A 26,797-nucleotide genomic window follows, 5' to 3' on the forward strand; every position below is an offset into this window, starting at 1 on the left:
ACATATATACAACATACAACAAATTATATGCATATGTATCGCAACATACGCTTTGTTTTGTATTTTCTTCTTTATCGCTGTGTTGTTGTGTCGTTTTAGCTATTGCAGAAGCTAAAGACTGAGAACGACCGCCTGCGTGCCGAGAATCGAGCCCTCACGCGTGTCGTCTCTAAGTTGACCACCTCGGCCCAGAGTCAGCTGGCCAAAAGCAAATAGGCAACAATTTACAACAAACAAAAGAAATAAACAAAAAAATAAAAAATAGAATATCCTAAAATATTGAAAAAACAGCATAATCGAATATCGTAATCGTAATCGTAATCGCAAACGCAAACCGCTATCGTAATCGTAATCGTAATCGTTATCGTTTCTTTAAATACTCGAGCTGCACACATATATTTACATACGTACACGCATACCTAGTTAAATTCTTAGATATCGTACACCCATCGTCTAGCCTAGAGATATTCAGAAACCATTTTGATGAACAACTTTAAAGATTCTTCCACCATCGATATTGTTTATTATCATTATCATTATTATTATTATGAGACAAACAACAACAAGAACAATTTGCATTGTTATATTGAGCGCAACGTGTAACAATAATTAAATGTACTGTAGTTAAATTAAGTTTATAACTTTTGGGGGCAACGAGCACTTAGCAGGCAAATTTCTATTTTTGCACCGCTGTACTTTTAGCCCAGAGCAAAATAATATATGACACATACACACATATTGTATTGGAGTTATATGAAATAATACAGAATATAACGTTACAAGATATAGCACAACATATGGCAACTATATATACACACACATAAGTATCGTATACATACGTTTAATCAAAATCAAAAGCTACATCAAAAATCGTAAATCGTAACTCAACGCAACCCAAGGATTTGCCCAAATGCTCAACTATGCTGCCCACGCACTACTTCTACAACAACAACAACAACAATTGCAGCAATTCGGTCGTGGCACGAGCACCAAGATCATCATCAGCACAGATCTATTAACTTATTTCTTATATGCAGTGAGCTTTACGGTAAATGTTCCCCACCAAATGCGAAGAACCTGCATCATATATGAGCTGGCTGTTGTTTTGTTGTTGCATAATTAAAAAATAAAAAAAACTAAATCTTTTAAGCAAACTTAGCTATAATTGTTTTATGTGCAAGTGTTTCAAACTATGTTTTAATTTTCTGCCCGTAAAAGTTGTTGAAATCAACTTCGAATTAGAAAAAGAAAATAGAGATAAAATTTTCTTCACTTTTTTGAAACACTTGACTGTATATATCTATTTAATGTATAATCTATACAATCTATAACTATATGTACCATATTTGCCAAACTGTTTTCTCGTGTTGTTAATATTGTTACAAGTTTTTTGGCCCAAATTTATACTCTTGTGTGTTTTTCTCACCTATATCTATATCTATATATCAGTTTTATCTGAGTTATCCAATAAAAGTTCACCCATTGTATTTCGGTTTTAAGCTGTTTGTTGTCCTTTTTTTTTGTTCTCGATATCCATGTGGATCTGAGTACTACATTTCGCATTCAGCATCAGGAAATGAGCATCATATATCGAGTATATTTCGCTTATCGTCCATTGTGTCATAAGAAACCATATATATTTTATCTTAAGTATTTGGCCCAGAGTTCATGTGTTTGCAATTGAAACCAATTTATTTCTGTTTCTTTTCTTGGTGGGTTGTGCATGTTGTTTTGGTCTGTTTTTAGGGCGTGTTCAGTTCAGAGATACGAGATTCTCTAGAGATTATGTTTTAATTAATCGTTTGTTGTTGTTCTTGTTGTTGCTGATGCTGCTGAGTTGCTTTCAGAGAGCCGCAACCCAACTAATCCGCATGATTTCCTTGTTACAAAATATAATTTATAATATATATACATATATATACTTATATGTATATCCCCTCAATCTGATTAGAGTCTATAATTCAATGTGCTGTTGCGCTAGTTGTATTAATTATGTTTTGTAAGTTTTGTACTAATTTTATTTAATTTTCTTTTACTTTTGCTGCACCATCCAACCAAAAACAAAAAACAGCAACTTGATGCCTACAAGTCGGACAATGACCGCCTGAAGGAGGAGAACGCCGCGTTGATTAGAGTAATTAGTAAATTAAGTAAATGAAATTATGTCGTAACTTAAATTTACTCAAAAATAACAAAAAGAAAAACAAAGAAAACCAACATCAAGAATGAAGAAAACAATTTCGTTGAAGCGATCAGTCAACAACGCGAAATGATTTCAACTAAATTATCAAAAAGAAAAGTTCTGTTTATTAATATTATGATTATAAAAAAAAATTGATTATTATTTTTGTGTGTTAAGGCATTTAAGCGCTAGATGAAACCATGTTTCGAAAATCGTTGAAATTTGTTTTGTTTAATTTCTCTCTCAATCTTCCAAAATTAATATATATATTATCAAGAAGTTGAAGAATGGAGCGTGTATTTGGTCAAATTATATATACACATACATTTATATACAAAATAGAGAAAATTATAAACATCAAGAAGAAAGTTAATTATAGTTATAGATGTTGTCTAACGGTTAATTTCAAACAAAAGAAAACCTTTACGAAAAACAACTGAGAACATATTCATCAAATGAGCCCTAGTTACAGATTAGTTTAACTATATATTGCATACATACAAACATATATTTTTCATATATACATATAAATTATATACATACACACCCATACACACTCACACTCACTCACATATACACACTACACATATACACATGTTTAAAACTCATACAGCTTAGAGGATTAAACTGTTTGTGAGAAATGTTTTGAAACCAGCCCACGCAATGTCAACGTACTAATTTATTAAAGCTGTAATTGTTTTTAAAAGAAACTCATTTAGTTTTAAACATAAATTTTGTATAATCGATCCGCGGATATACATACATACATACATACATGCATACATGCATACATGCATACATGTGGCCTATGCATATGCAACAATATTATCGTTATACGGACGACATATATGAATTAAGCGCAGCTCTCGCATGTTACTTTTCATTTCATTCAGAATGATATACTATGTCATATATTAACTTAACTTAACCATGGCGCTCTAGTACATGCACAAGAGTTGTAGTTTAATGATATATAGATATATATGAGATGTATACTCCTAATTAGATATGCTGCAGTTGCATATGTTGCATATGCATATGGACGATTTAATTCATTATGTTAATTTAAGTTGTTCACTTTTGAAACGTATTATATATATCGTACTCTATACTTATTTCAATTTCGCTTATAACATTATTGAATTCGTTTAAGAGATTTTTTGTGTTACTCTCGTGATGGAAAACGACAAAACAAACTGAAAAACAAGTGAATTGTGTAATATGTAAAATTGTGAGAAAATATTCAAATACGAAACTTAATAAATGTGATCGCAAAGTAATGTTAATAAGTTTTCCATAGAATTCAGAATTTTAATCTGATATGTTTTCTATGATTCATATTTTGTTATAAATAGTTATTTAAAAGTCTTGTGCTCCAATTATTGATACTTATTCATTGATGTTGAAAAAGATTACGAGAGTTCGATCGGCGTAATGAATACGTATGACGAAATGGGGAGCACTTGAATCTACAGTAATTTATCGAAATGTTCTATTTTAAATTTAAAGATCAGATATATTCGTTGTGGCAACGATTAGTTACGCCAGTAGAGCCGAAATGATGCATGAAAATGTTTTTATGCTGTACTTAAAAAAAAACGACACTAATCGACTGAATTGACCAATTATTTGGCGATTATTTGAAGTATTTAAAATAATTATGAAAATCATTGTATTTCCTTATTACCAGACCGAAAAAGTCCCCTTTACTAAATACCCATAATGTATGTATCCCTTGCAAGTCAAATATGTAAGAGAAGACTTCGGCGTCCCTGGTTTTATTAAATAAGTGTTAATACTCGGCATGTTGAGCTACTAATTCACATTAAAGCTCTTTTAATGCATATTTTAACGCCCTGAGTTAGAGGTTGCAAGAAGGGTTAATGGAAGTGACCTTTGATGTGCCTCATTAGATTATTACTCTAAAACAATTTTACTGTGATTCCTCATCTAAAACAATTTTACTGAAATTACATCGGGTAAACTTGATTTTGAAGGTCTATCAAATCCGTTTATATGTGTGTTGTTGTGACTGTGTGTAAGTTCCTTATTATTAATTGAGTTTTACAATGCGATTGCAGCCTTACTATGCGATTCTCATTAATTAGAGTATTCTCCTCTACCAAACAGGAATCGAGTACACTTTAAACTCTCTCTCACTCCCTTCCCCTCTAACTCTATCTTCCTTTCTTATTTGACTTCTCTTTTTGTTCTTACTTTTTTCCGCTTATGCTTTTTCAGAGATTTTTATGTCCAACACCCATCCACATAACAATAGATGACAATAAACTTATTGTTCGCATAGATGGGAAGTTTTGGGTAAGTATAAAATGTTTATATGTATACTATGCCATTTAACTATTTTAAGCTCATGCTATTATCGTTGAAATGAACTCATAATTAGTAATCTTTCTTATTAGAATAGTCTTTATGTGCGTGCTGCCTAACATAATGTATGCATACGTAAATAGATTCCAGTTAGATTTAAGCAGGCACTCGCGCACGTAGGGGCATATGGTTAATTTGACCTCTGGCTGGAAATTAAAATGATTGCCGGATGAAAGACCTTTAAATGCCCCAACTACACGTGACCATATACCGAGTCGTAAATCTGGAATATAAAAAGGAGGTGACATTTTTAATGCGGCCGCAAGCATGGCCCACGGTGCCGCCAAACCAAAACAAAACAAACTCAACTCGAGTCGGCTCAACGCGTTGACAGCTGCGCTCAAAAGCCAATTGAGTGGAAATGCGTTGAGCGCGGCTTAAATAGGTTTTCAGTAACCAAAAAATAGTCAGTTCCGCTCAAAGCGTCTCCACGTTCACAACGTTCGTCGTCGTCGTCGGCAGTGCTGGGCTTTGAAAACGGCTGCGGAAATAATAGCCAACAATTTGTTAACCTGGCCCATTGCAACGACGCGTCGTACAAGTAAACCCAATTTATATAAGTTTGGCGAGTTGTGAAATTGAAGTGTGTAGCCAAAAAAAAAAAAAAGAAGAGAAATAAGAAAGAAACGGAAAACGGATTTAAAAAAGTGAGTTCATGTTAAGCGATTACATAATAGGGAAAGGATATGGAAATCAAAAAAAAAAAAAAAAAAAAGACACCTACACAGCAATAAGAGAAAAATACTCAAAGCGAGTTAAAGTCGCTGCCTAGAGCCGAAGAAAAACTTTCGCTTTCACCGAAGCGCCGCTTAACGCCAGGCCTGAGCTTTTCTCGATAAGCAACTGGTCTTAATTTGATTTCTTTATAGCCATATTGATGTCGCATATTAGCCATTAGATAAAGCAGAGCCAAGAGCTCAGCTACTGTGTATGCATGTGTGTGCATGTGTATGCATGTGTGTGTGTGTATTTAAGTTCTTGGGTTTCACTTTCTGCAAGGCCTCACAAACTTATGGAAATCTATTTTGAAATTCTGTAGTATATCTGGTATTGGGCAACGACGAGTTAATTAAAATTATGCGCTAGTAGGTAATACGTTATACGTTGAGTTTTGAATGTTAAGCCAAAGGCCCGGCGGCAAGGTCTCGTCCGCCGAAGTTGGCTAATGCCATAAAAAAAACAAAGTAAATAAAAAACGTACCTACAATGCGCAATCAGTGTGCGTGCGTGTGTGTGTGTGTGTGTGTGTGTCGCTGTGAATCTCCAGTTATGAAGCACATATGTGCTTAGCATTAATATTCACAAGCGATCACAATTTAGCAATTGCATTAACGGTCACACGATTGTGACCTCGCTGCGAACACCATTTGAATATAGCCCCAAATATAACAAATTATATATACATACGTATTTCTAGGGGTTTTTTTATAGAGCTGCGTTCATCAATTAGTGTTACGAATTCGTACACTTGTATTCGTGCACCTGTCCACACCTACACTAACCGCTAAACGTGCCGAGACTCCATAATTAACCGTTCTACTGAGCTTTCTGGTCTTTTCTTAATGATATTAGATTTTGCTCCATTCACTTACATTCTAAAGATGTGCGCATGTAACCCGAAAGATCACGTGGACGATTCTGTAACACATATAAAAAAAAAAAAACAACATTAATTATTAGTTTTTATTCAATATTGAGTCACAAATATTTGTCATTAGTTTAAGCGCAATAGTTTCAGTTAAGTGGGCGGCATAATCGAGTCTTACATCAATATCCGGCACTTCAGATTTGAATTACATTTCGAGTGAGTTGTTAAGTCAGGAGTCGAAAGCTTTGCTTGGGCCACAAACTCGTTTCGAGCGTTTTCTTTGCGCCTGCTTCCGCTCTGGCACTCTCTCGCACTCACTCTCCTTTTCTGATATGTATGTTTTTATTGTTGGTGCTTTGTTTGCTGTACTTTTGGTTTTTGTCAGATCTTTTGCAATGATGTAACCAAGCGGGTAATTGGCAGAGCGGATGCAGACAGAGAGAGCAAAAGAAAACACAAATTGCACGTCGCGAAGCACAGCTTAAAGTGCGCTCTCCTGCTGCCGTTGCTGCTGCAGCTGCACCTGCTGCTGTCTCCTGCACGCCATTGCAAATGGCCATATGACCCAAAAACGCAATCGTCAATAATTACCCACACAGACACGCATACACGCACACACACACGTACATGGGCTTGTAAGCTGGGCATGGTCAAAGCAGGGCATGTTACGAATTTCATTTTTGAGCAGTTCCCCTATCCCCCACCCTTGGCAGCGCGCTCTTTGAAATCTGTGTGAAGGCCATGAAAGTGAAAAAAAAAAACAAATAAAACTTGATTTTACGTCCAGCGGGCAGCTGTTATGGCCATAGGTATGGGCGGTCTATGCTCATAAACAGTTTGTTGACCAAAAAACGGTTCGTGTTTTCCTTCTCTCTCTCTCTCTCTCTCTCTCTCTCTTTACGCACTACGCAGAGCCAATTAATATGGCCATTATTATACACTTTGGGGCGTAGATATATCTGAGTGCAATTGGCCACGTTAAGCAGCGTTGACAGTGACTGCCAGCAGTTGGCAGCCGTCTGATATAATCTTCTGCCTTTATTTTAATATACGGCTGACCTTCGAGTTCGAGTTAAATGGGCTTTTTGATCGTGTAGAAATTTAAATAAAAGCGATCGTACGATATGCCCGAGTCGTTGTTCATATGCAAAACAAACTGTCCCTTTATTTTGGGTCATGGTCAATGGACCGGTAAGACCACAAAAGCGGCCAACGGCAGCTAATCGCTTGGCTGTGGCAATTTTGGCCACATTCAAATATGCAGTCAGCTCTATTTGTAATCTTCATTTCGTTGTTTTTGTTTTTGCTATAATTTGCCAACTCTTACAGTGTTGCCTATATGTATTCGTACACTGGCTAATGGCCAGCAGCTGGACCCACGCAACGCCAGCTGCCACGAACTTAAGTTCAAAGCCAATGACCCAAGCCCACAATGCACAAAAGCCCAATTTGGCTGCAGGTGGGCATTAATCACACATATAAATAAATGTGTCTGTGTGCGTGTGTGTGTATGTGCTGGTTAATGTAGGTCAGCAAACAGTAGTTAACTCCCAGAGTTCGATGAATGTTAACATTTTGGCCTCAGCGTCAGCCACTGGACGAAGGCCAACCACACAATTAGCAATATCTGCGCCGAAATCTGTGCTCTGTACACGTTGCGTATACGTAATAAATGGTTTTGAGTGTTTGCATACCCATTAAATGGCTAGCATGGCTAACGGGGTTTAATTGAGTTGTTGAGTGTGCTTATTGAATTCGTTTATGCTTTGGCTTGCAGTGCTGGAAACTGAGGTGCGGCAACAACCCAAGCTGGATGGCCCGGCGTCCAGTGACAAGGACTACGATCCGTATGTGTGCTCGCTGAGCGCGGACATGAAGCTGCTGGCCAAGGACGAGCTGCACGAGGACGACAATATACGGCGGCAGGCGTTGGCCCAGTTCCGCGAATGGATTGCCAAGCATCCGCACATCAAGAAGTGCCGCACGGATGCCATATTCCTGCTGCGCTTTCTGCGCACCAAGAAGTTCTCGGTGCCCGCCGCCTGCGAGATGCTCGAGCGCTATTTGACCATACGCCAGTTGTTCCCGCAGTGGTTCCAGCATTTGGACATCAATGATCCGGCCATCGATGAGATATTCGAGGCAGGCTACCTGGTGCCGTTGCCGCAACGCGATGCCAGCGGGCGTCAGGTGATCTTCTCGGTGGCCGGCAAGTTTGATCCCTACAAGTTCACCTCGGTGCAGATGGCGCGCGTGCATAGCCTGATCTGTGAATCGCTGCTGGACGACGAGGACTCTCAGGTGTCCGGCTATGTCTACGTGAACGACGAGAGCGGCATGAACATGGGCTTCGTCAGCCTCTGGTCGCTCACCGATCTGCGTAGCATTATGAAATGCATTCAGAACTCGACGCCCATGCGCCACAAGGAGACGCACTTTGTGAATATACCCCACTATGCCAACCGCATCATTGAGCTGGGCGTCTCCATGCTCAGCGACAAGCTCAAGAAGCGCATCATTGTAAGCGAATCCTCCCAGGACTACCTTTAAAAATGGTGTTAACTTCAGCCTCTCCTTCAATACAGGTGCACAAGAACGTGGATGGTCTAAAGTCGAAAATCGATCCCGCCATTCTGCCCAAGGAGTACGGCGGCACCATGCCCATTGCCGAAATGATCCGGGAGTTCAAGGCCAAGCTGCAGCAGCGCCGCGCCGCAATACTCGCCCTGGACGACATGCACATCGAGATCACCAAGGAGGCGGCCAAGTTTGCGGGCAATGACATTGGCGACATCGATGCCGGCATTGTGGGCAGCTTTAGGAAACTGGAGGTGGACTAGGTGTACGCTCGGGCTTTAGGCTAAGCTAGGCTAGGTCAGAATACCATTGAGACAATTGACAACAAACAAACAAACAAACACAAACAAACACACACACACAAATTGTCAGCCCTAAACCTTAAATTATAAAAATCTACAATTATTCGACGGCCCGGGCTGCAACATCTAATTTGGCACGGATACAGGTACCGGAAACTGAAGTTGTAGTTGAAGTTGTTCTAGCTCTACATCCCATCCATGCAGACCCATGTGCGGTTGCATGTATGCTATTTAAATATATATATATATATATATATACTATATACATTCTTGTTCAAATGTTCCGCGTTTTGTTTGCTTTCTTTCTCTTCATGCATTCTTAATAGAGACCTCGTGTTTCTTTCAGATTCCAGACTTAACAGAGGTATGTACTCAAGTTTGTATTCCAAGAACATTTTATTAACAAATGCAAATATAAACATTTTCTATACATATTCGGAGCGCTAATAGCATTGGTAAATAAATGAAAACAATTTTAATATATATATAGCAGAAATCGTGACCGAAATGCCATCAAACTTGAAACTTGTTTTAATTTTGACAACTCCCTTGTAGTAATACATCGAAATGTTTACTCAAAAGTTTATAAATTTTCGATGCTTTACGTTTAAAACAAATCATGTGCAAAAAGTGATCAATCATAGAAATCGGTTAGGTTTCGCCCGAGTTATGACACTTTGAGCTTTACAAATTAATATTTTTTCAGTTTTTTTTTTCAAGGTTTTTAGACAGAAAAATGTTAAACATGAAAATTGTTTTTGGGAAATCGTTCGCTTGTCTTCAAAATTGTTGCTAGAAACTATAAAACAAAATTCTAAATCTGGGAAATTATTTTGATATTTTTAAGGGCGGTTAAACCTATTTTGTGGCGTAAATCAAATGAAAATTAAATTTCAATCATTTAAATTCAATTTATTCTAAATTGTAAATTTAGTTATCAAAAATAGTTAATAAGTCTTAATGGCTTGATAACTGCAAAAGTTAAGCATAAGTTTGGGGAAATTATTGCATATTTTAAAGGAAGTAATATGTGCATTCCACTAATAATTTTCATTGATTCCAATTAGAATTGAGTTAAGAAGTTTTGAAAATCTGCCAAGTCATAACGTGGTAGCGTATTAGAGAGTCGTATAATCACAAGCGCTGAGAACTTTTATTGTGCCCATAATTGTTGTTGCAACGCGATAACGGTGACACAGACAAAGACGACAACAACGACGCCGACGTCGACGTCGACGTCGCTGAGAGAATCTTATTGCATTTTTGAGCAAGAAAGCGACGACAATCAAAGCTCGAGGTACGAAAGCGTAAAGTTCATATATGTGTGTGTGTGTGTGTGTGCTTGTTTATGTTCATGTGTGTGTGTATGTGAATGTACTTCTTCTGTGTGTACAGGCTGGCGAGAATATGTGTCGGCATTATGATTGTATACGCTTTATTATTATGACCGCATACGAAATAATTTCCAAGTTTACATTTCAGTTGAGCGTTGGATCAGCTGGAGAACGCGAGCGTCGAGCGTGGAGCGTGGAGTGTTAATCGTGGATCGCTGATCGTTGATCGTGGCGCAGTCTCATCTCGAGTTGTTAATTGTTGCGCTTTGTGACCGTGCTAAATGTTTCGCTTTGCGGCCCGGGCTTGCACATGTCGACATCAGCTGCCCGGCATTGAGCAATTGTAGAACATAGACAGACTTTAGAAACAAAACGAGGTCTTCGTGGAACTGCGAAGAACTCTTTGACACAGTTCATGACTTTCACGCGGCCACATTGTGTTTGCATTAGTATTCGTATCGATAAAGTGTAAGTGCGACAAGGGCCACGCGCGCTGCGCTCAGCCGGCATACGGGGAGTATGCGCAATATTTGGCTTGTTAGTCATCAGCTGTGCCTGTACTTATTTTATGGGGTCAAAGACTTTGTGGCCAAAAGCAGCCACTGACAATCAGCTCAGATTATTAAGATTATATTCATATGCATGCATAATTTACTCGTTTGTCAATATATTTATTATCAGAATGCATGTGTGCAGATGAGTTCGTATGTAAGCTCAGCAACCTGCTAACTGCAAGTGCTCAGCGAATTCGCTACTGGGCACTAACACGCCACTAGCGGCTGTTCTCAGCGTACTCTAAGAGAGCGCAATCGGGCTGCAAGCATTTGGAGCGAGGCGAAAGCTTTGCGCCAAACAGCTGTTTGTAAGTGAGCTTAACCAGACGTAGCTTTTAACTGGCTTGCGCTAAGTGGAAAGCGCACTGGAACTATGTATGTACATATGTGTTTGTGTGTGTATGTGTGTGTACTTCAGTTTCAATTGAGAGGGAGTGAGAGAGAGAGAGAGAGAGAGAGAGTGGGCTAATTGAGCATGAGCCGTCGAAGTGGCGGCGTTTTATCAATACCGGAGTACGAGTCGCAGATAAGAACTCTGAAATCATTTATATAAATTATCACCTTTTTCTCTTTCGCACATTCGTATGGAAAAACCTCAGTGCGGAGCGGTGCATAGGCGCAGTGGAGCAGCGTCTCTAAGTGTATCAACATGAACAAGCTGCGGACCTGGCTGCCGGGCCAACATGGCAAAGACTCTGCCCGTCATTCGGACACCCTCGAGCCGGAGATCGGATTCCAGATCACCATCGAGATGCACGAACAAAAGGAGGACAATCAACAAAGCTTTACGGCAGCCAACGGCTCGTCTCCCATGCCCGAGCTTAATGTGCATCTCATTGCGGCGCGGCATCTGCCCTCCCTGTTCGGCTTCAAGATCGTACAGGGATATCTGATAAAGGTAATTCAAAGATCTTTAAATAAATACATTTTTATATATTTTATTTAATATTTTTCGAACAGGTCAAACTGTTTCCGGGCACAAAACGCTTGGACAGCAGCATTCAGACCAACACCTGGCCCAAGTTTAATGAAAATTTCAAGTTTCCCTTGGTGCCCGATATTAAGTAGGTATAACTTAAGCTAATATTATTCTCAAAGTAACATTCTTCTTCTTCTTCTTCTTTAAATAGACCATCCTTAAAGCACGGCTCCGCCTTTTCCTCCAGACGTCAGGTGCAGAGCCGCACAGCCGGCGACTTTGCCGCGCCCGACGAACTTTTTGCCGGCCAATTTGTGGTCTTTACCGTTTATGCTTTACTCGAGCTGCCTGCTGCAGTAAGTCCACATTTTTGTCTAATATATATCTAAGTAGGTTAAACAAATAATGTCTTTTAGAGTTTCAATCGATTCAACAAGACGTATCGCTCCCTGAAAGATAAGAGCTCGAGTTTTGTGCAACGGCTTTCCGCGGGTGAAACCCAGACTGAAAATGGGTCAGCACAAAAGAGTGGGAAGAATAAAAAGACCACAGAGAATCCTAGGGATGCCATGCCACCATTGACCATAAGCGAATCCCGGAGAAATATAGGCAAGTATTGGAAAACATAATATGGTAATATATAATAATAATATTTCAAGATTTTATATTTGTTGGGAGAAAAATGAAGAGTTTTGACCAGATATTTTGGAAAAATAGAAAAGTTTTTCCAAATGAAAACCTTATTCGATGGATAGAGCTATATGATATAGTGGTCTGTTTATGAAAAGATTTGTGTCATATATAAAGAGTAAGGTTAGAGGAAACAGAACATAGAAACAGACCGAAGGAGTTGGCTATATCGACCCAGCTGTTATCAGGGTATAGATACTTTATGGGATCACATGCAAATTTGTATGTAGTTTATCTTCATGGTTAGGATTGCAATTGACTGATTATACTGAAAAAAGGATGCTCCCTGTTCCATATGTGTATGCCAAGAAGAATGTTGAAATGCTGCTAATATAAGGGTTTTGTGTCTTCTTCAGGCTCCGTCACCTGCTACCTGGAGCCGAAGCTTTTCAAGCGCAACGCTCGCACCGGATGCTATGCGACTGAGGAGCTCTGGCTGCCCATTAAAGATATAACCACCACAGTGCTCAAGACGATGCCCAGCAACAACAACAACACTAATGGCAACAACGTAAGCAATCAAAACAGACAAAACTGACGACAACTTGACAGGCCACATTTGGCCCAAAGTGACTTAACCAAATGTTATAAGCCGAGTGTTGAGTGTTGAGTGCAAGTTCATAACTTGAAAATGAAATTAAGATGTGCATTTAATTTGGAGCTAGAGAAAGTTGGCCAAAAGTAAATTGCGACAAGCTTGAAGACTGCGTAACACAAGACAAATAAACAGACGGCAGTCAAAGCGGAGCATGAATAAACAGTTTGACCCTTGACCCGTTTGTTTTACAGCTCACCAATGCGCCCAAAGGTGTTGTCGAGCTGGCGCTGGAGCTGCGCGATCTGAGCGAGAACGAACCACCTGAAGAAGCGCACCCGGAGCCAAAGGACGAGCCAGCCGCCGCCGGAGCGAACAACTGGCAACGCATGACAGCCGAGGTGAAGCGCAAAATGGGCATCAGCAATGTGACGAATGTCTTGGGCGGCACACTCATGCTCCGCGTAACCACGGCGCGCATGCGCTGCTCCAACAAGGTCAAGGATGAACTGGAGGCGACGGCCAGCGCGGGCGTCTACGTTAAGACCACGGTCTTCGAACATGGCATCTATGTGGACGCCTGGAAGTCGTCCATTTTCTATCCATCGTTGTCCACCAAATGGGATGGAGCTGGCGGCGATGAAGCTACCATATGTGTGCCATTGCGCAGTCGGGAGCAGCTGGAGAACATTGTGATTCGCATTACGCTGGCGACCAAGTTGAAAATGGGCAAGAAACTTGTGCTGGGCACGGTGCTGGTCGGCGGCGGCGATGCCAGTGCCACCGAATCGGGCATGGAGCAAATGCGTCTGCTGCGGGATGCACCACTCAATGAACGCGTAGCCACCTGGCATTGTTATCACTAGCTCCATTAACCAACTCCTTGCCTCCTGCCATTGATTTCTTAGCAATGTCCGCAGCTGAAGTGTAGTTCCAAAATTTCTAGTTTTCCATTCGATTATAATGTTTGTACCTAATATTAAATTGATATGCTCAGCTTTTTAATTGGCCAGGCCTAGCAGAGGCTGCTTTACGACCATGGCCATATTTAGGGACTGGCCGCGGAACCAGGTCGCGCTCAAAGCCATTTCACGCTCGCGGGTTTTCACACTTTTTGCGCAGTATTCCCAAATGTCTCTGCGTCTGCGGCCCACTGTGCGAGCGCTAAATGCATGTGTATTCGTGTGTGTCCGTGTGTGTTTCGGTGTATTTGTGTGTGTGAGGAAAATAGTCGCTAGCAGCATCGAGCGCTCGGCGTTGGCGTTCAGTTCTCGAGAAGACAGCGCCGCGATCGGTTGTGCGGTTGTTTATTTTTGGGTGCTTGTCGTCGACAGCGCGAGCCTCTGAAGCTGCGAGTTTCTCGGTCTCCGTCTCCGTTTCCGTCTTCATATATATGAAAACAGTACCCAATGTAAAAATAAATATACTAATTTTCGAAAAAAAAAAACATTCAAAAACGTGAACCAAAACTAGCAAAAACTAAGTCGTTAAAAAAAAACAAGGAAGGAAGAAAACTTTGCAAGCTTCTGGCGCACCCTGTACGCAGGCATTTGCCAGGTAACCGGCAGCCTTAGCCTCTAATTGATAGGTGCCTTTCATTTGGTTAACATGCAAATAACAGCAACAATAATAAATCATTAAACATTCGCGCACTCGAAATTGTTCAATTGAATGGCGATAAAATACAAAAAAAAAGCGCAGCAACAAAAATGATTATAATGATGCGGCCTTAAATAGATGTCGTCATTCCATTTCATTGAGTTGACGGATATACAAATACATACATATGTGCATACATATGTACATATATGCATGCATGCATGCATGTATGCATGTGCATGTGTGCATGTGTTCCCAGTGCAGCTGACTGCCGCGCCAATGCGACAGTTATGAATGCAACAACAGTTTCATTCATGAAAACAATATGCAAATACACACACATACACACACGCACGCACACATACATATGCATGCATTCATATGAAATGCATTAAGCGCATGTGTTATAAATATGGCGCCTGGGTGGCTTTTAGGGGGGTGGCATGCGCATCTCCGCCGAATCATGATTTATGCCCAACAATATCCGTTGCATATACGCACACATATGTGTCTGTGTCTGTGTGAGTGCATCTAAAGTGTCGCCAGTGTCTAGTGCATTTTTCAAGAACAGTAAATCGAAGCTGAAATTGATTTTATTTCCACAAACACAAGGCTAATAAATAAATAAAACCGAAGCCCAGACGCACAACTTGACAACTTTTCAACTTCCGTTGCGGCTGCTGCCCCATCTGCACATAAGTAGCATGTGCACATGTCTATGTGTGTGTGTCTGTGTGTGTGTGTGTTTACACGTTTAGTAAGACTTGAACTGCCCACAAGCACTGCCGCTGCCCACTTGAGACATAAACAACAACAAAAGCCCACACAATAAATGCCACACAGTAGCGGCGATTCAGTTTTTTCTTATTTTTTTTTTTTTTTTGATTTTTCGATTTTTCGTAAGCGTCATTAAAATTGCATTTCGTTGAACTGGCGCCCCGCTGTGCGCCCCCGCCAAACGTCGACTGGCCGGCCGTGCCAGACTTTGCGGCTGCGGCTGCTGCCTCTGGCAGTGGCAGGTGCTGCGGCCAATCGGCGGATGACTATCGAGCGTTTAACTAACGCGTTGCTACTGCTTTTTGTTGTTGTTTTTCGTTTTTTTTTTTTGTTTTTGCGTAAATTTTTCATTCATGAGTGCCCATTCAAGTAAGTGCGCTCTAGTCGGGCGTATTCGACTAGCAGATGCGCTTTACGTATTCAAAGAGTTGCAACAAATGTCAAGACTGTCTATCCTTACATATACACTATAATAGTTATCTATTAAACAAATAGTTAAGCACTTACGAGTATTCCCCTGCCAGCTCCCTTAGCCCTAGCTACCCTTCACCTTAAAGAGAACTAATCAAAAGTCAAGCCAGGTGCTCTCAACCTGTCCGGAATGTTGTCTTCAAAGCCTGATGATGACATGTCAAGGAATTTTGGCATATGTTTATCATGTTTAATCGCGCAAAAACCTAACATTTTAATCCCACTTAGTCTGGGTGGGGTATTAGCAGGTGGGGGCTGCCGTTGGATATGACGAACGGTTTGTTTACACGACGCCACGATGGCACGACGCATCCGTGTTCGCGTCGGCAGCGGCCGCTGCTGCTGCCGCGGCTGCTGCTGCGGCTGCTTCTGTGGGTGATTTGCGGTCGCGCTGCGTTCTAAATAAAGAAGCGCCGTTTTTTATGTGCATACATATATGTGTACGCACACACACACACACACACACAGATATGTATATATGGACACATACATACGCACGCATGTCGTCAGGTGTTTAAGAATAGTTTCTAGTGGTTTGTTTTCTGATAATGCTAAATATTCCTCACAGCACAATCCAGAGCACGGCAGTTACTCAACCTTAAATTATTAGGTTGGCGTTGCATATGAGATCGGCGGACCGACAGATAAGCACGTTCAGGCCTCCGGCAGAGGGTAACCCGTAAAGTATGTTCTGATATTTATTGCCCATTCATTTTGCAAACATTTTCACACCATGGCAAGTAAAAAATTTATGCACATACTTGAAAATTTAATTAGCAAATACAAGTGTTAAGCATTCATATGTGGGACTTTTGGGCATTATTTGCATATATGAAAATCGCATAGAAAGGCGATTTTTTACAAGTTAAATAATAAACTGAATAGGTGAGAGGAGGAAGGGAGAGAGAGAGAGATAGAGAGAGAGAGAGAGATAGAGAGAGAAAGAGAGAGACAATGGGTGAAAGAGATAGATAGATACAAAAATATATAGATAGAGAGAGAAAGAGAGTAAAAATATATATCTCATTTGTATGCGATTTCTATGAATATAGAGCATATATAGATATTACGGGTATTGCATTCGAATGGATTTTAAATTAAAGAAACTTTCAAAATCCTTGAAACAATCATAAATCATTAGAATTGCATTATTTTTGAAGTTCAAATTTGATCGATCAAGTTCACAAAGCGCAGAAAACAGGAAATTTAACTGTGAGATACATATGGAGAATGTGATAAATGATAAAGTAGCTTAACGCCCAATTTATGGAATTTCGTATACAACACGCTCACATTTTTCTATTGTTTAACTGAAACTGAAATATACTATGCCGATTTAGCCGCCATCTATCTATCGGCTGCATTAGCGCCCAAGTATTGACATATGAATGGGTCGTTCATGGATTTTATGGTCATTATAGGGAATGGGAAAAACCAGAACTGTGAAGCAGCCAGCCAGCGAGCCAGTCAGTCAGCCAACCCACGATTGTTTTAGCCAGCCAAGCTGGCTGGCCTGTCCCTAGTGCCATTTAGATACACGTGCGTCCATAAAGGGCCAAAGCGACCCGTGACCATATTTGTACGAGAGTCTGTAAGATCGAGTAGACGATTGCATGTGCATGCGTGTGATTGAGTATGGGCAACTGAATTTGGTCCGGCATTCAGCATTCGGTATTGACGTAAGATCGATTGTACTTGATTTTAAGAAAAACAAAAAAAAACAGAAATATACATTGTTTTTTGGCATTTACCGAGTGCTTCTGTTGCCACTTTAAATTCCACAGTGTAACTCAAAGTTGATTTTAATGGCGAACTTTGTGCCCAGGTCCGGTCCCTGGATGCAGCATGACTCGTCAAAGGCAGCCGCCGCCCGAAGCACAGATGAACTGAATTTCAAAAATAATTTATCTATATGTTTTTAATTTTTGCTCGTCTTCTGTTTGTAATTACATTGTACATGAGCATGTAGCTAATTAATATCACTTTTATTCTGTTTTTTTTTTTTTGTTTTTGTGTATTTGTGCGTTCTGCCCACGCTTTTGATCGCCGTGCTTTAAGGTCTCTTACAAGTTCAAATATTTGCTTTGTAGTTGCCAAAGATAGCCCTGGTCGCAACTGCGTCAGTCAGCTCTACAAAGAAAAAAAAAACAAAAAGAAAGAAAAATACTAAAATAATAGTCATAAAATCAAAAAACAGTTTCGGATTTGTTGTTGAATTGTGCGTAGAGCAGAGACATGGCCCGCAATGAATGTACTTCTGATGTACTTTGACGCAAACGAGTCGATTAGTTTGGCTAAATTAAACAAGTTAATTGCCTCTAAATTTCATTGGCCAATTTCATATGTGACTGCGCCAGATTCGCAAATAAGTTTTGCAAAATATCTCATTGCGAACATTGTGTAATCCGGCTTGGGCCATCAATAAAGTACATTTTATATATTGTCATTACTTTTTTTATTATATTATTTTATTCATCATCTATTCATCTGCCAAGCTTATAAAAAACTTTAAAAATTTATTAATAATAATAGTTTAATTCACAGAAATTTTGAATAGTGATATGTCTTATATGTTTTAAATTACTGGCTATTTTCTTAAAAATCTACAGAATTTTTTTCGACTTGGAATCCTGGAATCTCTAACTCTCATCGTTTATGGAAATATACCTGATATACTAGAATGCGTCTGATTTGCAACTTTCTCAAATGGCTGGCACTCTTACAGCTGCTGGCCCCGAGTCAGGTGAGTTGAACCATTCAACAATTGCTCGAGCGTGCGAATTATAAATGCTTTGCCTCGCCCACTTGACACAAGCTTATGATGTCAATCGCCAACAATTGGCTCGACAACTTGACGATTGGCTGTGACTGTGCATAATTAACGAATTTGTTTAAGCAGACTACAACAATTATCTGTATCCAAATTAAGTCAGCAGGCATTGTGACCTTTTCCGTAGCGGCTAATATGACCCCGTCAACGAAACGGTAAAAATTCGTTTGTATCAGGTTCGAGCAGTTCGTATTTCCGCATGAATGCACTCACGGCTAGCCCGTAGTTAAATGCCCAAAATTGGCCATTTTGGGCAACTCCGCCGTGACTTATGACGATGGTGGGACCGGGGAGAATATGCCTTAACCCTGACTGAAGCACACCTGGAAAAGCTCAGCGGTGTGGGTCATGGTTCAACTCAATGCCTCGCCTTTCGAGAACCGCTTTTCTGTATATTCTTATACTAGGCTTTGTTTTAAACCTACTTTAGTCTTATTTTTTTCCAATGTGAGAAGAACAGGTTCGATTTTTCAGTCCATTTCTATGGAACTACTTGGAGCATGATTGTTGGTATAGTTCTCTGAATTGTCCAAGTTCTATGTCATAATATATAACGGCTAGCAATAGACACGCAACAGCTGGTTCCATTGGCGATTTACGGCAGAAGGAGCTGCCGCTGAGCCAATCGTCTTGGTCTTGGTCTTGGTCTTGGTCTTGGTCTTGGTGGAGGCGGTGCTGGTGGTGGGAAGTCGCTGAGACCAATTTTGGATAGGAACGAGACAGGAAGAAGGGATATGCCAGCGAAATTTATGTTATTTTTAGCGATGAGGCAGCCAAGTCTTCGACATCGACTGGAAGCATAACTGCATCAGTCTGGGCGGAGGCAGGCAGGCACCACTCCGCCGAGCGACAGACGAGAGCAATGACACCTCAAATGAAACGCAGCCCCTGCACCACATGCATATACACGCACACACAAGTATATATGGCCACGGTCTGACTTATCCGCAGCGATGGGTCTGCGTTGGCGCGTCTCTGCGCCTGGGCAGACATTGAAATGTTGGCGACTGTTTCTAATGTTTGATTCGGGTTGCCATGTGGACAGACATATTTATTGGCTGTGTTTACCAGGCTTTCGCTAATTTGTCTTTTGAACGCCCTTTTCTTCTATTCAGAGTGGACACGTGCAGGAAGCCAAGCGTCACCTACGCGCCGAGCTAGGCGACGCCCTGGGCCATCCAAGCTACTATGGCTCCCATTGGCACCACGGGCAGCGCGTGCATCGACTGCGCATGCCGCACGCTCACCAGAGATGGAGCGGCCGGCGGCGCTTGATTAATCATCAGCATCCCTTCAGCCGCTGGACACAGTGGACGACCTGTGATGAGGAGTGCATTCGGCGACGGGAGCGCTTCTGCAAGGCCAAGCGAAAGTGTGGACACACCAAGCACGTGGAGCAGCGCAAGTGCTCGCAGTGAGTGTCAAATTGTCGCTGATAAAAAGGGAAATAAAATTATTACTCATATTTATGCTGTCATGCAGTTGTCATCCGGCAGTCAAGTGGCATGCAACGAGCAGCTTGCCACCAGCCAACTTGCCACACCACAATTCCCATTTGCCGGCGATCGTTATAAACGCGGCGGCAGCTGCTGCGAGTGGGCCACGCTTTCAGTCGCATCCAACCGAATCGCATCCCCATCCGGATGTGGACTCTGTTGAGGTGGTGCACAGAAGGCCGCCACACTGGCCGCCAATCGAATCTAGTGTAGAGCACGATGATGATGAAGAGGATGAAGCAGTAGAAGATGAGCCCCCCTTCCATGTCGATCAGGGAGACTTTTTTGTGTTGAAACGATATCGACGCAGGCAGAGACCAAGCCACAGCTCCAGGCAAGGCTTAAGGCACAGCTCAGAGCACAGCTCTGGGCACAGCTTCAGGCAAGGATCACGGCACAGCTCCGAGCACAGCTTCGGGCATAGTTCCGGGCACAGAATTAGGCAAAAGCCCAAATTCGATTACCTTGATGATGATTTTGAGGATTACTTCGAGCGCAAATCCCTTAGGCAGCGTTCCTTGGGCAGCGTCGATAATGCCGGCCTGGAAGGAGATGTCTTTCAGTACGAGGATTTCGATTTCGAGCCAGATAGCCAATACACCGATTCGGAGGAGTATACGGATGTGCGTAACATGACTTTCTTGCCGCCCGCTAAGGAGCGGAATACACCAGATGGGCTACTGCCCCGCCATCGACGCCTCTACTCAAAGTGGAGCCGCTGGAGCAAGTGCTCACCGAAATGCACCACAAGACGTTACAAGTAAGTGGCTGCCACTTGCTCCAAACTGCTCACGCTCTTCAAAGCTCTTCTATCTCCAGAAAGTGCCGCATCAGCGATCAGTGTGGACGCGAAGTGCTGCGCGAGATCGCCTACTGCTACACCGAGGGCAGCTTCTGCCAGCAGTGGCTGCAAACCCAGGTGCAGAAGGTGCCCGCCTATGAGTCCAGACCCGGTCCGGTGACGGCCATGCGACGCATGCACACGGAGCCGGCAGCTGCAGCCGGAGCGCTGAGCAGAAATGATGTCAATGTCATCATGAGCGGCAAGGGCTATCGGGGACCCGAATACTCGCCCCTGAAGCTGCAATGCGGCCTGCCGCGCAGTGGACACCGGAGCATGTACAACATGCTGAAGATAATTGGCGGCAAGGCGGCCCGCAAGGGCGAGTGGCCCTGGCAGGTGGCCATCTTCAATCGGTTCAAGGAGGCCTTTTGCGGTGGCACATTAATCGCTCCACTCTGGGTCCTGACCGCCGCTCACTGTGTGCGCAAGGTGCTGTATGTGCGCTTCGGGGAGCACAATCTGGACTATGAGGACGGCACCGAGGTGCAGCTGCGCGTGCTCAAGAGCTACAAGCATCCCAATTTCGATAAGCGCACCGTGGACAGCGACGTTGCGCTGCTGCGGTGAGCAGATCTTCAGGTTTCATCCATTTTCCGTATATAAATGTTTTTCATTTTATTGAAGGCTACCCAAGCCCGTCAATGCCACCAGCTGGATTGGCTACTCGTGCCTGCCGCGCCCCTACCAGCCGCTGCCCAAAAACATGGACTGCACGGTCATCGGCTGGGGCAAGCGGCGCAACCGGGACGTGGTCGGCACCAGCGTCCTGCACCAGGCAGACGTGCCCATCATACCCATGGAGAACTGTCGCAGTGTCTACCACGACTATACCATAACAAAGGTGCGTGCTTCTGTTACTAATTACTTACATTTTACAAATTTGGCTTATTTGCAGAACATGTTCTGCGCTGGGCATCGCCGTGGCCGCATCGATACCTGCGCCGGCGACTCGGGCGGGCCGCTGCTTTGCCGCGACACCACCAAAGCCAATCATCCGTGGACCATTTTTGGCATCACCTCGTTTGGCGATGGCTGTGCCAAGCGCAATAAGTTCGGCATCTATGCCAAGGTGCCCAACTACGTGGATTGGGTCTGGTCGGTGGTCAATTGCAATGGCAACTGCAAATTGCAAATTGGCGTCCAGTGCCAGCGATCCGGGCCAAATGCTAAGGTATCATAGATATAGTTCGTAGCTGGTAAGTCGTTATGTTTCAGAGGCTGTGAGATACTTATTTACTTTTAATCACCTGGAGGCCCACATCTGGGCAACTCATCCTGTAAATACAACACATATGTACTTGCCTAAGTACTCATTATGTACATACAAGTTCTTTCGCGGAATTCCCTCTTTTCTGGCTAAATATAAATTATTTATTACCTGAACGCATAGCTGAGCTGCATGTCCCGGGGGAATTTGCAGTTCTGATTTCCTCGGAAACTTATCTTTAAATTTATAATAAACCAAGAGAAATTGTTCTAGCAAATATTCCACATGCGCAGCGAATGCCTATTTACAGGAAAATACTTTCTAGAATAAGGTCTGTTTAATATCGTGTTCGTTTAAATTGTTTTTCTATATTTCTTGTTTTACACATTCTTGCCTTTTGCTACAAATATTTGGATTATTTTAATAGTGAAATTCGAAAGAGCACAAGGAATATTAGTAACAAGTCTTGTGCTGATTAGCAGAGTCTTAAGTTACATATTTATAATATGCTTTATAGAATTTAAACTTTCTTCGGCGTGCCGAAGATGGAATTTCCTTGTAGAAACAAGGCTAATTGTTTTATTGCAAACGATTTATTTCCGACTATATATATACATATATATATTATAATATAGTATTTAGATTTAAGGGGATTAGACAAGAAAATCCAGTCCAAGAATATGGACTACACATAGTTAAAACCATGGGAATTGTTTCCATAGAAGCAGACAGACAGCTTAAGCTATATCGACTTGGTTGTTGATGCTGATCAAGAATATATATACACTATAAGTTACCCTCATACCCTCCTAAACGTTACACATTTCATAATATTTGCTAGAAGGGTATAAATATGCAAGCAGATGCCAAAAAGAAATTTTGCATTATTTTAGTTTATTACATTAGTGTTAAATGCTGCCCGTTGAGGCTTTAATAATACAACTATATAACGGGACCTTTTTACATTTCTTCTACTACAAATAAGAGTACACGTTGGTTCATAATTTAAAAAGAAAACCATCACAAGATTTATGTGTATGCACATGTATGCAATCAATGTATTCGGATTGGGTTGCGTATATTGTGTATAATGGTTAGTCGAATAAGCAACCAATAGTCATGCATCTTCCGGCTGTCTACTATCCGGCCATTGTATAGTGAAGGGCCACTGAGGCGAGCAGCACCAGCAGAGCCACCGCAATGCCGATCATGTACAGACTGCGGGACAGTTCTCGCTTTGGCATCGAGCTGCTCATCCTGCGACTGTCGTCTCCAACTGCGTCTCTGTCTGCGTGAAAATGGTTGAAGTTGCCGTCATCTGGTAGTGCCTCGGCGTCCAAGTCAATCGCCTCCGGATCGAGCTCGATGTCAAGTACCTGCTTGGCTTGGGCTACGGCCACGGTGGGTGCTTCGCCACGGAACAAATATTCGGAGAACTGAACCGAGCTACAAGGCAAACAGTTGCCACATTCCGCGGGTATGCTAAAGAACACACGTCGGGGAGGTTCGCTTATGTAGACCGCCTCGTTGGTGACGTGCGGATCGGTTAGACCATCGCAATAGACCTGGATCCGCGTTATCAACGAGCGCAACACGTCGTCACGCAGGAAACGCTTCACGTCTGCCAAGCTGTTCCGCGAGTTGCAGTAAATTCGTGAGAAGATCATCCCGCTCATGCGTAAAGTGCCACTAAATTCGCGCACCTTGATATCGTTTGGATTGTTCAGCTGGCATTTCACGGGCATCACGATACTGGCCCGTATTACGCAGCCATTGGAATTGTCAATGGGGGATAGTAGATGCAATGTAGAGGCAGCCGCAGCTGTCGGGGAGCTGGCAGCAGCAGCGGTGGCATTGGTCGCTGTCTCCTTAAGCTTGTCGTCCTTAAGCTTTTTCTTTTTAATGTAGCTCTGCAAATCCATTGTGTCCTCAACCATTTCGTTCTGGAGGAATACCTCGCTGGCAATAAGGTATTTACGGATCGTGACTATAATGTTTTGAAACTGTTCTTCAATGTTGATGCGTCTGGTTGTGTCGACTATGGGTATAACATCATCCAAGTCGTAATTACACTCCAATTGTATCCACTCGAACGGCTTCTCCACGAAGCGGTAGTCCATGGAGGAGAATGTGCCGCCGCTGTTGGGGTTTAAGAAAACAAATATATATTACTCAAGTAGTTCATGGAGACGATTAACAAAGCTCTACAAAAAGAATTTCGTTTTGATAAATACAACATACATATGTATCTAGAGATAAATCGTAAAAGGCAATCCATAAATAAGTCGTAAGAACAGCTACGAAAATTAACGATTATATAAGTAAATATACGCCGTAATGGTCGTAAAACATTCAAAGGTGTAAGTACTGGATTTTCAACATGTTATTTACCATATGATGCATTTAATGTTTGCCGTAAAATACGTTTTTTTGCAATGTCTATTTTAAGCATGTGGCCAACAAGATAATTGATAAAGAAAAGATACATAAGTCAACAGTGTAGATTCGGCTTGATCCCGACCCAAATACTCAACAATTGTTAGTTAGTTCTACAAAGGATCGCACTTACTTTCCATACGTATAGTTTTTGCAGAGCAAGCTTTTGTCGGCCAGGGAGTAGGAGAGGAACACATAGTCCGTCTGTGCCATGTCTGTGGTGTATACCCCAAAGGAGCTATTGCTCTTGAGCAACACGCTGCAACAAAAGTGAGACTATAGAATTGTTTTGACTTTCCTTCTCATCTCGCGACACTCACTCGTAGACATCGGAGAAGAGTTTCTTGGCGTTCCTGAATTCCTCGCTCTGCTCATTGGCCATCTCCGGGCGTACAGAGGCAATGAATATACCTAATAATAAAAAGAGTAAGCCCATGTGAATTGGAGTCTGGTACCGTGCCTATCTCATTGCCCACCTATGACATCAAAGGAGCCGGGGCACATTTTGCTGGCGCTCAGCCATTGGGAGGCCAACGCATGCGAGTTGATGTCACGTATGCTCAGCCGGACATCTGTCAAGTCTTCCAAGTCTGCATCCTCCTCGCTGTTGCGTGCCAGATGAACCACAATGCTTTTGGTTAAATCTGCTTGCTGGAATTTAAGGTGTGGTAGAATAAAAAAAAAATGAAGAATATTCAGTCAACAACATAAACCTACGTGGCGATGGCCGGAGCAGGAGCATACTTGTACTTACGTGACCAACGATAATGCCGTACGAGAAACTGTGCTCTTGGGCGCACTTTTCCAGATAGAGCTCATCGGATTTGCTCAAAAGCACGGTGCGCATTATATTCTTTTTAGTTTTTCTAACAATACAAAATTGTAGCAGTTCTCGCCTGACTTTAATGTTGATGATATATAACTATCGATAGTTTTGGGTTGCTTCGACAAGTTCAATACATGGCCTGATCGATGTTTTTTGACGATAGTTTCGTTGAGTCTTAGAGATGGTAGAGAAATGAAAACTCAAATGTGTTATGGCGCCAAAACGAATTTAAAAATTATTTATACTTGTAACCATATTCAAACAGGTGCTTGTAACAGGTGCCTAAAAAAGGGAGAACACAAATTGTTTGTTATTGAAAGCGTGTGTAAAGTAGAGAATAGTCAGAAAGGTACCTCGTGGATTGTTATTTTTTGTCTTTCAGCAACAATCTAATTGATCCAAATATATGTTCTATATATTCTTTCTCTCTCTATTCATTACTTTTAATGTTGTTCTTCATCTATGAAAAGCGCGCTTAACTCTCATTCTGCTGATTCTGCATTTTTAATATACTGTTTAAAGTTAAGCTTAAAGAATTTTAAATGAAATCGAACAGCTTCTTAAATGATTTGTAATTGGTTTTAAAGTTCAAAAGTGTATTTTTAAGCGCTTCAAACTAACAAGCTGCACAGCTGTTTCCATTTATTCATTTAATTGCATTAAGATACAAGAGCAGAGAAGTATCCCCGATCCAAGCACACCCTTCTCCACTTTCGAGCGCTCGAATTAAGTCAGCAACCTTATTACTCCGCAATGATTGCTTGCTCGAGGAGCACAAAGATATGCATATTTATCTCCCAGTACGTGTGTGTGTGTGTGTGTGTGTGTGCGAGTGTGTTGTTCATATATGTGCCACCCAAATGGTCAAGTGTTTTGTGGGGATTATGGCGAACGGACGCGATCGGTAATCGAATTAGGTAAACAAACACTCAATAAAGCGAGTGTTCGTTGTGCATATGCACACATACATCTCCATAATGTATACATATCTATCTATATAGATATCTACATTCGGACGAGTCAGGCAGTGGCAACGTCTGGCGACGTCCGCGGGATTGCGATTGTGCCGTGATGACAGGCTAAAACTAAATGAAATTTCGTTTAGGTGGTCGCTGGCGGCTGCGAACCATCTGCTTGTGTGAATGCTTGATTGTTGAAGTGCCACTTGATGGCGCGAGGGCGCACGCTACTCTCGAGCCTCAGCCTCCGACTTCGACTCCGGCAACGGCATCGGCTCCACAG

At 41.9% G+C, this 26,797-nt stretch overlaps 5 protein-coding genes across 24 annotated transcripts in view; 4 read left to right on the plus strand and 1 right to left on the minus strand.

The window, feature by feature from the left end:
- Mbs (Myosin binding subunit) overlaps window positions 1–8,076 on the plus strand; it is a 38,224-nt gene extending 30,148 nt beyond the window's left edge. For 11 of the 18 annotated variants that reach the window (XM_070208439.1, XM_070208441.1, XM_070208442.1 and 8 more), the window contains 2 exons: window positions 4,424–4,501; window positions 7,936–8,076. In XM_070208439.1, the coding sequence (XP_070064540.1) occupies window positions 4,424–4,501; window positions 7,936–8,022 (165 nt within the window). In that variant the 3' untranslated portion in view covers window positions 8,023–8,076. Of the gene's footprint in view, window positions 1–99; window positions 1,049–2,071; window positions 3,485–4,423; window positions 4,502–7,935 lie in introns of those variants that run through there. The other 7 variants (XM_070208444.1, XM_070208446.1, XM_070208452.1 and 4 more) reach the window with 3 other exon arrangements.
- Window positions 7,936–9,316, plus strand: LOC6624109 (clavesin-1). Its single transcript, XM_002047096.4, has 2 exons — window positions 7,936–8,678; window positions 8,744–9,316. Exons 1-2 carry the CDS (start codon window positions 8,031–8,033, stop codon window positions 8,996–8,998), a joined length of 903 nt encoding a protein of 300 aa, XP_002047132.3. The 5' UTR covers window positions 7,936–8,030; the 3' UTR covers window positions 8,999–9,316.
- LOC6623533 (uncharacterized) lies at window positions 9,073–14,057 on the plus strand. Of its 2 annotated transcripts, XM_015175777.3 has the most exons (8): window positions 9,073–9,183; window positions 9,384–9,401; window positions 11,525–11,823; window positions 11,886–11,989; window positions 12,056–12,200; window positions 12,261–12,453; window positions 12,891–13,045; window positions 13,324–14,057. In XM_015175777.3, exons 3-8 carry the CDS (start codon window positions 11,575–11,577, stop codon window positions 13,933–13,935), a joined length of 1,458 nt encoding a protein of 485 aa, XP_015031263.1. In that variant the 5' UTR covers window positions 9,073–9,183; window positions 9,384–9,401; window positions 11,525–11,574; the 3' UTR covers window positions 13,936–14,057. The 2 variants fall into 2 exon arrangements, with proteins under 2 accessions (XP_015031263.1, XP_002047133.1); XM_002047097.4 differs by lacking the exons at window positions 9,073–9,183; window positions 9,384–9,401 and adding an exon at window positions 10,515–10,839.
- A 144-nt stretch (window positions 14,058–14,201) lies between these two features.
- LOC6624665 (uncharacterized) lies at window positions 14,202–22,469 on the plus strand. 2 transcript variants are annotated; one of them, XM_032435067.2, is made up of 8 exons: window positions 14,202–14,626; window positions 16,485–16,600; window positions 18,526–18,659; window positions 19,862–20,160; window positions 20,229–21,002; window positions 21,062–21,649; window positions 21,711–21,927; window positions 21,982–22,469. In XM_032435067.2, exons 3-8 carry the CDS (start codon window positions 18,597–18,599, stop codon window positions 22,264–22,266), a joined length of 2,226 nt encoding a protein of 741 aa, XP_032290958.1. In that variant the 5' UTR covers window positions 14,202–14,626; window positions 16,485–16,600; window positions 18,526–18,596; the 3' UTR covers window positions 22,267–22,469. The 2 variants fall into 2 exon arrangements, with proteins under 2 accessions (XP_032290958.1, XP_002047134.1); XM_002047098.4 differs by lacking the exon at window positions 16,485–16,600.
- A 701-nt stretch (window positions 22,470–23,170) lies between these two features.
- LOC6624614 (protein odr-4 homolog) lies at window positions 23,171–25,648 on the minus strand. Its single transcript, XM_002047099.4, has 5 exons — window positions 25,484–25,648; window positions 25,206–25,380; window positions 25,050–25,140; window positions 24,863–24,988; window positions 23,171–24,432 (listed from the first exon to the last, which is right to left on the minus strand). The coding sequence occupies exons 1-5, from the start codon at window positions 25,574–25,576 to the stop codon at window positions 23,433–23,435; spliced, it is 1,485 nt and encodes a 494-aa protein (XP_002047135.1). The 5' UTR covers window positions 25,577–25,648; the 3' UTR covers window positions 23,171–23,432.
- Between the last annotated feature and the right edge of the window lie 1,149 nt (window positions 25,649–26,797).

Source organism: Drosophila virilis, chromosome 3 (genome assembly GCF_030788295.1).
Source record: "Drosophila virilis strain 15010-1051.87 chromosome 3, Dvir_AGI_RSII-ME, whole genome shotgun sequence".
Lineage (NCBI taxonomy): Eukaryota > Metazoa > Arthropoda > Insecta > Diptera > Drosophilidae > Drosophila > Drosophila virilis.